The sequence below is a fragment of the Centroberyx gerrardi genome, chromosome 19 (genome assembly GCF_048128805.1).
Source record: "Centroberyx gerrardi isolate f3 chromosome 19, fCenGer3.hap1.cur.20231027, whole genome shotgun sequence".
Classification (NCBI taxonomy): domain Eukaryota; kingdom Metazoa; phylum Chordata; class Actinopteri; order Beryciformes; family Berycidae; genus Centroberyx; species Centroberyx gerrardi.
In genome coordinates this window covers 13,773,786-13,785,667 of record NC_136015.1, presented here as the reverse complement: position 1 = coordinate 13,785,667, position 11,882 = coordinate 13,773,786, and the positions used below count along the sequence as shown (strand labels likewise).

Here is an 11,882-nt window from a genome sequence, read left to right as displayed (position 1 = left end):
GCATTTTGTGACCCTTGATCAATCAAATTTTTTTTTTATAGCAGTGCAGTCGTCAGACAACAGAAACAGAAAGATGTGAGTAGATAATGACTGAATTTTCATTTTTGGGTGAACTATTCCTTTAAGTGGAGTTGAAGGGGGAAGGGTTCAGGCAGGCAGACTGGCCCAGTGATTAGAGCGGCTGTCCTGTAACTAAAAGGTCACAGGTTTGATCCCAGGTGTCCATCAACAGCCGTCTGTCCAGTCAAAGCATGTTTGAGCAAGACACTGGATGTTGCTCTGGGTAAGAGTGTCAGCTAAATGGTTCAAATGTAGGCAAACCAACATCTGACTAATACTTATATCCAGAGATATCTTGTAATTCCAAAACATCAACTGTTCAGAAAAAGAAAAAGAAATTCCTATTTTTAAGCTGATTTCTTCGTATTTTTTTTTTTATTTCAGATTTTGTTTCATTTAAAGTTTGATTTGAATATCTTTCATCATATCACCAAATTAAAAACACCAAAAGTGGAGGTAAGAGATTTTCACCTGAGCAATATGGTTTAAAATATTTGTTGTTGATTTATCTTGCTACACACTTTGGACAAATCACTTGTAAAAATTATTTAAATCAAATGCTCTTCGTGTTTTCCATGTAGTCTTCATACTGTATATTCAGCTACTATCAACTAAGACCATTAGTTTGGATCATAGAGAAAAATTATTATATTGAGATATATTTTTTTTAGAGCAATCTAACATCCTGTATGTGAAAAAGTCAGAAAATTAAGTTTGATAATGGTTTTTGATGCAGGATTTTAGATTATATTATATGATATAATTCTATGATACAATGTCTTATTTTAGCATGGATTAAAATAATGTACAAAATGATGTAAAATAATGCAGTCAACATTTCTAATGTGGCTCAAAAAGAGAAGAAAGAGTTTGTGGTTTTTCAGAGGCAAAAAACTGACCATCAACAGAATAAACATTTGTCTGGACAGAAACCTTCCTCAATCTGAGAGAGTGACAGAGAGATGGATCGTGTGTGTGTGTGTGTGTGTGTGTGTGTGTGTGTGAGAGAGAGCGAGAGAGAGAGCGAGAGAGGCCCTCGAACACTTCCCATGGGAAGACAAGACAGAGATGAGTGTCAGTGGGTCAACTTCGACACATCCTTCACTTCCTCTATGCACACGCATGCACACACAACCTCTCCACACACACACACACACACACAAACACACACACACACATACATACACACTAAGCAATAGGCGGATCTCATGTGCTCTGTGTATAACCAATTCGGACAGGAGAGAAGAATACAAGTCAAGAGGGGTGAAGGAGAAAACCCCAAAAACAAAACCCACAGCGCCCAGAGGGAACTGACAGTGGCAGACAAGGGCAAACAATGTCACCCCCCCACACCCCCCACCCTCCCAGGACAATACTAGGGTGTCACACACACACACACACACACACACACACACACACACACACATACAAACACACACACACACACACACACACACACACACAGCCCCCCCAACCCACCCCTGACACACACACACAAACAGCCCTCCCTTCTAAAGACACACAATGCAAGGAGTTGTCACACACGGATACACAGACATTCATAAACAATGTCTCTCTCTCTCCCTCTCTCTCTCTCTCTCCGAGCCACAATGGTCGGGTGTCACACACGTCTCAGGCAGAATTAGCCGCCGCTTCCTCTCTCTGTCAAGGGAAACAAAGTTAGCCTTCCTCAATGCAGCACACAGCTCTATTTATAAACAATAACAAGCCCCCCCCCCTCCGCAGGGTTTCTCTGGAGAACGGCTCGTATTGTCCAGCGTATTGTTCGGAGCGGACGAACATCTGTCTGCGGCTAGCACGCGGACGCCGCGGCTACCCAGCGTCTCAGGATGACTCAGCGAGGCTCACGCCTTCGCAAGATGTGACATTTGATTTCAGTTGAGCCAAACGCAGCCGTGTATCAGAGGAATGCTTCAGAAAGTGTGGAGAACTTGGCTTTTGGTGTGAGGCGGTGCTGACTGCTTCAGGTAGCCACAGACTCACTTATAGGTCAAACAAAACGAACCAACCTAAAAGGCTTTAAAGGAGAACACTGGTGTCATATAGAGTTATATTCCATTTACTATTGTCTATTACGTGTAGTTTACATTTACATTTACCCCAATTATTTTACAATCGATGCCATATGTAATTCGATTTTTAACATTTGCTCATTTCATTGCCATTTTTAAAAATACAAACTTTACAGTGTCACACCTAGCATACAATGCTAATAAAACTGCTGTCCCGGCTAACAAATTAAAAGACATAGATGTGACAATAAAGTTTGCAACATGTTTTAGGGATTTTTTACTCACAGAGACTTCCATTTTTTCAAGTGTCAAGTGATTCACAGTAAGAAGATGCTGATAACGCACATGCTGATATGAAAAAACTCAACTGGGTCACAATGAAATAACGATAAAGCAGAAACTTTGACAAAACTAAATTAAGGCTGCATGTTTACGGTGATGGATTATCTCGCTCTGGCAATTTTCAAGTGTGTGGAAGTTGTTTTTCATTCTGTACAAGTACCTGGCAACAAATGGCTTCTTCTGAAAGGAGGAAAATGAGCCTTGATATTTTTGCCAGCAGGAATAATGGAAAGGAGCAGGGCAACTTAGACAATTGGCACAAACTTAAAAAAAATAAAATAAAAAATAAAAAACACCAGCCGTATCCTTTAATATCAGTCATCATTTTGGTAGAGAATGGGCTGAGTCAGTCAGGATCTGATTCATTTGACCAAAGAGGAGAGCAGAGCAGAGCAATAAGTTTTGCAGATCGTTTTAGTTTTCACTCCCCTCAGTTTCACCTCACCGTTCACAGCAGGTACACATGGTGGAATGTTACATTTGTCAAACCATGACCAAACAATTTCCCTTACTGGAATTATAGGGTTTATCATCCATCTTGACCACGAAGGGAAACAGGATTTTGTTACATGGCATCATGTGACATGTTATTAGTCTGAACAATGAGTTATATTTCTTTTCTCTTTTGTGTCTATCAACTTAAAAGACCAAAAATACAAAAAAAAGATGCAAAATAAATTATTCTAAATGATACAAAAAACCCTGCTGACATGACACATCCACAAATGTGACTCAATAATGAGTGAAAATTTCTTTTAATTTTTTCACTTTTGTTTGATAAATTTTGCTTTTACATCACAGAGCCAGACACTAAAGGCACACTATCAAAAAAAAAAGCAAAGCTGAAACATTTTAAACATTATTTCACACGTATCCCAAAACTCTGAACACTTTTTCATGACTTTGTGTGGTTCAAGAGTGATTGAGAGTTTTTCAGCGTGATCTCATTCATCACTGTCACCCTGTCGACGCTGCACTCTTGTTGTGCTAATTGAAGCTCAATGAAGTTGTGTGGAATAAAATTAAGCGTCACTCAAAGACTAGAGTGTTTCCAGGCTGCGAAGTTGTTTTATATACTTAGAAAACAGTTTTGCAGGGACTCAAATCCAAGCAAAACATTACAACCGAATACCTAATGACATAAAGACCGTTGTGTAAATATTTATGGAAAAATTAATTATACTGAACGCAAAGTCAAAATAGTACCGAGGTGAATTATTAGTGAGATTCCCCTTTAAAAGAACTTCAAAGCTTGAAAGTGCACGCAAAACTCCTACCATTTCCTTCTGGTAAGACAGTCTAGACTCAATTTATGTCGGTACTGATGACAGCTATTGCCGGAAAAATGCACTTGCGGCTTACTAATAAACCAAAACCCACCAAAACCACTGATTGTACGGTGAGAGTGGGCAGATGAAAATTGTAAATGGAAACTGATCATTTCTGACCGAACCTTCAGCAGAATCCAGCAGCATCATGAAGGCGAGGGATATAATTCCTAAATAAATGTCTTAACGTTTCCCCTTTGAACTGACCCTGAACTCCGCACATCAATGTCCCCAGTGTTTCTGAGCACTTGGCAGCCAAATAAAGGGTTTGGAGTAACAAAATTACATTTGAGTTTGATCTCACAGAAAACGACTGAGGGGGAGAGAGGATGGAGAGAGAGAGAGAGAGAGAGAGAGAGAGAGAGAGAGGGAAAGATCATGATGAAGGGTACAGCCCATGAAGAAAATACAGAGGGAAATATGGAAAAACAGAGAAATTAGACTTGACAGAAAGAGAGAGGGGGGGAGTATAGAGGAAAGAACAGACAGAGAGAGAGAGAGACGGAGGTGAAACCCCAGAGTAACCCTGCTGGTTTTGGCGCTGCGTTTGATTCGGTTTGGTGGCCTGATTTGCAGAGGGAGACGAGGGGAGGAGGAGGAGGAGGAGGAGGAGGAGGAGGGGGGGGGAGGGGGGGGATTTGATGATGTCGTGTTGCGGGCCCTCACCTTCAAAGCGCGGCCCCTGAAAGGCCCTACTAATCACAACATGTGATGAGACCGGTAGAACAAAGACAGCCGGGCAGAAAATAACAGCGTGGGAACTCTGGGTGAACTTGAAATACAACAACGGGGCTTACCAACCCCCCCCCCCCCTCCCCTCCCTCTCCCCTAGTTACACACACACACACACACACACACTCACAGGCTTATTTAGATGCACACCTGTGTTTGTTGTGACAAAGGCTTCAGGTTGCATGAACTTGCACATGTGTGAGCACAATCCCCCCCCCAACACATACACACACACACACACACACACACCAATGATCAGTTCGATGAACGTGGGAGTGCGTCTCTGCGTCTGTCAGGCTATAAGCGCAGCCTTGTAGAGACAGGACTTACAACAACAATAAGATGAAAACAGCCCTAAGTGCTTCCTCTCATTCATACCGGGCCAAACAAGGCAGGCTCCTCTCTCTGTGATGACTATTACGCCTGTGCTCACTTAGGGTGTGTGTGTGTGTGGGTGGGTGTGTGTGTGTGTGTGTGGAGGGTGGTGATGAGTGATCCATAATTCAGGCTTTTGTGCTGATATTTATTGGTGCATGATAAGAATCACAACCAGCACCTTGGCTTAGAGAGTGACTGTGTGGCTGTTTTTGATTCATATTCCAATTTTATTTTCAACACACTTGTTGTGTTGCTGATTTGTTGTTTCCTCAACACATATGTCTAGTTAAAAATTTTAGAGCCAGAAGTGTGTTAACAGTTACATATTTACTGGAGAGTCAGTATTTGAAAGAGTATCACCACAGACATTTTGAATTTTAGTTGGTTATTTCAGACACTTTATGGAGAAAATGTCTCTGTTAATTCTTAGTAATGTAGTCTGTTGCTAGTGGTACCCAGTTTTACAAAACTGAAAGCCAATTTCTTTCTCTCTTCTTTCTTTTTTGTTTTTGCATAATGTAATTGGTGTCTGGTCTAGGAATAATCAAATAAAGTTAAATGACTTGTTTTCATGTGCTTTTGATATGTCACTGAAAGCTTAAACATGATTAAATATATTATATTATATATAAATTAAATATATTAAATGTGTTTTGTGTTTTTATGTTCTTTCACTGTGTGTAGCAATTTCTTACATTATATATAACATAAAACATTGATTATATATATAAACAGGTATTACAAAGACATTACATTACTAATTACTGACATTATTTGATTTTTTTTCATTTGTAAAGAATAATACTACATCACTGATAGCATCAACAGCGGGCAGTTTTCATAATAATGCTGCTTCAAATAATTTAGGACTGATGGATATTTGCATGTAAATTTGCAACAGGTCAACAAAACTGCATCACCCTAAAAGTTTTTGATAACACACCTGATTTGACGCAGATGCTATTAAACAATAAATAATGGTTATCTATTACTATAATAAAACAATAACCATATATCATAGCTTGATGTGACATTATTTAGTTGTGTAACGTGTTATGTAATATAGCCTACAGGATGTTCTGTTAAGTGACAGTGTGAGTAGTGTGTAAACATGCCACTGACCCTCCATACAGGACCCTTCACTGAAGAGCTCCTATAGCTCTCTAACAAGGACTTATCTCCCAGTAACATGAGCCCGCCGTATATACAAACACACACCACAAGGTCTGTCAAATTATTTGGGGAGTGTGACCATTATGGAAGCCACCAGTCATGTGCTGGTGATGTGGAAACTCAAGGGAGAAGGACGAGGGTCTGCTTTAATTGCATTACGCTCTTTTGTTGTGTGTGCACACAAAGTCCTTGAAGTCCCCAAAGCGTCTTTAACGTGCATGAGGTCTCGCTGTGGGGTAAGATTAGACTTCATGGCTTCCTCTGGTCGCTCCGGTCCTGCCTCTCTCTCCTCCCTGGGTGAGTTAGTATTGGATTACAGGTTCACACGCTCGCTCGCAGACCGCCCGTCGCCCCGACCAATTGCTCCATTCATTCCAGCGCCGGAGACGGCCGTCGGCCTCTGATTGGTTATCAGCGCCGGCTTAGGGAACTTTCCCACGGCCAGCGCGTGCTGACAGCCGGCCAGCCACTCCTCATCACCACCGGGACACACGGGGGAGGCGGTGGGGTGGGGTGGGGGCGACAGTCCCGGACCGAAAGTCCATTGGACCGCTGTCAAAGTTTCTCCAAAGATCGTCTGTGTTTAGAAGATAAATCACTCAGGGGCATCTTTCACTAACATAGCTGTGTTCACAGCGAAAGAACAAGGATCTGCTGTAAAGTCTCTCCAATGAACCAATGAAGAATTTGCTTCCGTGTGCAACTACCCGCTCAGCAGCTTACATGCAGGCACTGATAATACCAGCTATATGTAACATTTCACCATGCACAAGTCCTCGTGTGGTCTTGGTTGAGTTTATCCTCCATTTTGGAAATCAAAATGACTACAAAGATGGTGGGTGTAGCCAAAATGTGAACATGGCTAAGCTATGGCAAGGTCCCTGCATCTAATATCAACTGACTGACCAAGATACTATTATCAATGTGATAAATTATTAGACCTAAGTCATCAAACACACACAACTTGGTCCTGAATCCTCCTTTGATGTGAATTTTGGTTTTAGATATAGTTTCTGGCAAAATTGTCCTTGATCTTTGTTCTCCATTAACAACAAATTTGGACTAATTTACGCCAAGGTATGGTGAGCACCACACCTCAACACCCAATTAACTGTTAATTAACTGTTAAACGAATTAATCACCCAATAGCAAGAAAACAGGCCCAGCCCGCAAAAGTTTGCATTAACTCTCATGTATGTGCTCATCTCCTTCTACAATTTTGTCTCATGCAGAGACATCTTAAAACTAGTCAACACCAATGTGGTATAGACCTAACAAAGTTATTTTCTCAAAAACTCAAAACAAAAATGTAAGGTCTAGCTCAGGATGGTAACAACACTGTTGGCTTGTGTGTGATGTGGTCTAAATAAAATGTAGATGTTTTCAATGGAAGATACCCAAGGCCATGTCTCACACCTTTTTCAGAAGTACCGTTTCACTGAGAGTTTGTGGCATCCAAAAATAGCGACAGAGTGAGATCTCTCTACTTTTTCCTCCTCTCTGGTTTGTCAAAGTGCGCAGGATGTGCTTGAGCCAACTGCGCTGTCGCTCAAACCCACGGCCGCGTCTTAATTGGCTAGTTCCGCGCCAGGCCCCGCCCCTCTTGGCCGGCAGCAGCGTTGAAATGACACCGTGGGAAAGCTGAGCGCTTCAAACGGAGGAGCTCCGGGCAAACTTGAGCAGACGCACGACTGGCAGACAGGACAAGCGCACTGAAGGACTATTGTGGACGAATTAGCGCAGCAAAAATGAAAAGGAATCACGATTTTAGCTCCTCGGATAGCGAGCTGGACGAGACTATTGAGGTGGAGAAGGAGAGCGCCGATGAGAATGGGTAAGTTATTTGGCTCTAAAATGTCTTCTGCATCTCTCTTAGCTCTTACTCCATTTCTCTCTTATATGGTCATTCTATTATTGTAAGGGAACTAAAGCCCTGACCTGTATACTCCTTATTTTTTGGTTGTTTGTAATATTGCTAATCCAGGAATTTAATATTCTACTGCCTCACTCATCAGTCAGGATAAGAGCGTAAAATGTTGTGATGCAGGTTAATGGATGGCCGAAATATATAGCCTGAACACATAGCGCCAACAAAAACCAGAGTGATAATTTGTGAATAAAATAAGATAACGCATACTAACTGAAGCTCATTGCATTTTTCTAAAGGAATATGAGCTCTCCTCTCGGGTCCATGTCCCCCACAACATCAACTCAGGTGCAGGCGAGGAAGCGGCGTCGAGGAGTAAGTAATTCTCTATTAAAAACCCGTTTGGACAGTTCTGCGTAAATGCGCAAAATTGCGTCGTGCGCACTCGGAATCTCCAAATAACCAAATGATGCCTCGCCTTTCCCTCAGATAATTGAGAAACGGCGCCGTGACAGAATCAACAACAGTCTCACCGAGCTCCGGAGACTGGTTCCCAGCGCCTTTGAGAAACAGGTAAGCAAATGGCAAAACAGCAAATCATGTATAAAGAGAGAATTTTAAGCCCTAATGTGAAATATTATGGTGCTATTTGAATGATTATTTATGCCTGATTGGTTCTCTTTTCTCTTCACGCATTGTAGGGCTCCGCCAAACTGGAGAAAGCAGAGATTTTGCAAATGACTGTGGACCATCTGAAGATGCTTCATGCCGCTGGGGGCAAAGGTATGTCTGGATCTGGTTCACTGACAAAAAAAAAAAAAAAAACAGTCACAGAAAAACATTTGTTGTATAATCATACTCATATGCTTGTGAGTACAAAGTTTGGAGATAAAATAGAATTCTTCTTTCAGTTTGGCTTTTATTTTCTTGAACAGACGAATGAATACATGTCCAAATTAATAAATGAAAGAAGATCCTGGTTAATACTCTAAAAACTGGTCTGACAGGCATGATGGCACCTTACACCTGTCTTGTTCAGACTGATTATTTATTCTTCCCCAGTCCCACGGCCAGAGGCATATTGATTCTTGCCAAACAGAGCTTCTTCTATTCTGGACAGACTTGTTTTGTGGTGTGCAGTTCAGGGGATTGTTAACTTGAGACTAAATTTCTATCCTCTTCCCTTCCCCCCCCCCTTCCCCCCCGGCAGGTTATTTTGACGCCCATGCCCTAGCGATGGACTACCGTGGTTTGGGTTTCAGGGAGTGCCTGGCTGAGACCGCCCGCTACCTGAGCATCATCGAAGGCTTGGAGAGCACCGACCCGCTGCGGATCCGCCTGGTCTCCCACCTCAACAATTACGCCAGTCAGAGAGAGGCCCACTCCGGCCTGAGTCACCTGGCGTGGGGCTCGGCGTTCGGTTCCCCCGCCGCCCACCTGGCCCACCCCCTGCTCCTCCAGCACCAGCAGGGGGCGCCGCTGGCACCGTTACCCCGCAGCGCCACCAACAGCCCACAGACTCCTTCGTCATCCGCACCCGCTTCATCTTCCTCCTCCTCCTCCTCCTCCTCTTCGTCAGCTGCAGAGACTCATATCCCAGGCAGGCGCAGCGGCAGCGTCACCCCGCACTCGGAGCAGGGGCCGATCCGCGTCCCCCCCAGCAGTGCCGCTCCCTCCTCCGTCCTGCACCCCGCCCTGGTCTCCTCGTCAGCCTCCAAGCTCTCCCCTCCTCTCCTCTCCTCCCTGACGGCGTTCCCCTTCCCCTTCAGCGCTTTCCCCCTCATCTCCCCCGCTGCCGCCATCAGCCCCCCGGCCCCTGCGTCCAGCGTTGGGAAACCCTACAGACCCTGGGGTATGGAAATAGGAGCTTTCTGACTGGACTGAAAACCTCAATACAATCCTCCGAGACTGAACTCACAACCCAGCTGAGCTGGACTTTCATGGACAAGACTTTTTTTTTTCTTGCTAAAAAAAGTACTATTTTTTCTATGATATTGACATCCTATAGAGGATATAGCTATAGGATTTCTATTTTCTTGATAATGTATTGTGTTTTGTATAGAAAGAAACAGTGAGGAGGGAGACCACGACTAAAAAGCAACAAGAGTGATTTATTGTGTTGATTGATCTCTGTTCCCGCCCACCCCTTTAGAAGTTTCACCCTCTGTTGTCGGCCTATCAGGGATGGCTTTTCCAGATGGTCAAGCAGTCGCCTGTCAAGTTCCTGGGCGAAACTGTCCCCCTTTGTTTTCCCCCTGAGCTGAAACACACTGTATTGGTACCCGGGCCACAGAGAGGGAGAGAGAGGCATGAAAGGAGGGCTTGAGGTGGTTGAGGGTCGCCCCCTTTTACGGCATTTTATGGGGTGGAATAACCGAAACCAGGTGTTTGTTTGACTAAATACTGGGAACAGAAGTTAGCTACCAGCTTGGTTGAAATAAACTTACCCATGATTTACCCACAACCTCTTATGGTCGTATGGTGCTCCATTGTTTTCGCTTGCTTCCTCAATTTATATTTCCTCTCCACAGTAAATTTTGTCAGAAGTCCTTTACATTGGGAATACACACACTGTTGTATTTACAGTCAAGGCTTCACATATGTTCTACCAGTGTTTCCACTTTTTTTTTATTGCTTGTTCAGTTTCCTTTATAACTGATAGTTGGGTGATTTTTATCGCCCAGTGACCCAATTATTTTCTTGTACCATTTCAACAGAGCAGCTACACTGTCAGTTGGTGATTATCCGGAGAGACTTCAGCTCTGTCTGTCACAGGAGCCAATGGTCTCAACTCCAATAATTTATTATTATCTTTTAGGGCCGTTTCCAAATACTAACCCCTCCTTCCCATCTACACTTGATCTCTTGGTGTTTACTGGTAAACCTCACTGTGAGTTTGTGTATTTTGTGATTGTACAAACGCAAGCACTGACAAATCAGATTTCTCCACTTTTCAAAGTTGTTGCTGGTGGTAATGACGACTTCCCTGTAATAAAAGAGTTTTGATAAATCACCTGTGGCTTTCGTAGCATTTGTCTGTGTGTGTGTGTGTGTGTGTGTGTGTGTGTTTACATGTACATGAGTGTGTCTGTGTGTATGAGTGTGTTTGAGCGTGTGCGTACGCGTATGAGAGTGTTTTTGTGTGCGTGTGTGTGTATTTTTATGTCGATGCCAGCCGTTGTTTTGATGTGTGTGCGTGTGTGTGTGTGTGTGTGTGTGTGTGTGTGTGTACAGTACGTGGCGACGCCTGGTATCAGATGAGGCTGCTTGTTCTCTCGGCGGCCCTCTGTGTGTGCACAGGAAACCATTAACAAGGAGGGGATATCCTGGACAATAGCAGCCCGGCTGGCCCCATGCACCGCGTGGGAACCGACCGAGGAGAAGAGAAGAAGAGGAGAGGAGGAGGAGAGGAAGAGGGAGGGAAGGTTGGAAGAGAGCGAAGAGAGAGAGAGAGAAAGGAGGGATGGAGCGAAGGATAGGAGATGGGAAAGAAAGGGGGAAGGAAGATAGAGGACGGAGGGAGATCAAAGACTGGCACAGGAGAGAGGGATTGAGAAAGAGAGCGTGTGAGAAAGGAAGAGTGTGCAGAACAGCTTTGTCCCTCTGCCATCGTTTCAGCTCGCTCCAGCTGCACCTTCTGTTCTCCACTCCTGCACACCCTCCCTTCTTCTGCTGCACCAGGCAAAGTTTACACCCCCCCCCCCTCTCCCTCTCTTTCTCTAGTTCAATCTCTCTCTCCTTCATTCTCCTAAACATTCACTATCATTACTAAAGATGAGGCAAGGCCAGGTAGAGTGATGTAAGCTTCATGGAAGCCAAATCCACAAGGTCAACGAGAGGTTTTGAGTAGCGACAACTTATCTCTTGTCTCCCCCATGTGGTCATGAGCGGTACTTCATCGATGGAGAGCCTCAAAGAACAGGAGCGCCCAAACGTCTCTTACATGGAGGCCCGAGGCCCTAAATATTA

The 11,882-nt window shown here is 43.8% G+C and overlaps 1 protein-coding gene across 1 annotated transcript; it reads left to right on the top strand.

The window, feature by feature from the left end:
• The first annotated feature begins 7,715 nt into the window (after window positions 1-7,715).
• Window positions 7,716-10,926, top strand: hey1 (hes-related family bHLH transcription factor with YRPW motif 1). The gene is made up of 5 exons (XM_071901549.2): window positions 7,716-7,880; window positions 8,213-8,288; window positions 8,403-8,486; window positions 8,615-8,696; window positions 9,124-10,926. The coding sequence occupies exons 1-5, from the start codon at window positions 7,795-7,797 to the stop codon at window positions 9,786-9,788; spliced, it is 993 nt and encodes a 330-aa protein (XP_071757650.1). The 5' UTR covers window positions 7,716-7,794; the 3' UTR covers window positions 9,789-10,926.
• Window positions 10,927-11,882: the final 956 nt, after the last annotated feature.

Excerpts from the sequence above, each read along its gene's own strand:
- hey1 (XM_071901549.2), top strand. The coding sequence starts at position 7,795 with ATGAAAAGGAATCACGATTTTAGCTCCTCGGATAGCGAGCTGGACGAG. Across the intron at positions 7,881-8,212 it reads GAGAGCGCCGATGAGAATGG|GAATATGAGCTCTCCTCTCG; the intron begins GTAAGTTATTTG and ends ATTTTTCTAAAG. Across the intron at positions 8,487-8,614 it reads CCAGCGCCTTTGAGAAACAG|GGCTCCGCCAAACTGGAGAA; the intron begins GTAAGCAAATGG and ends CACGCATTGTAG.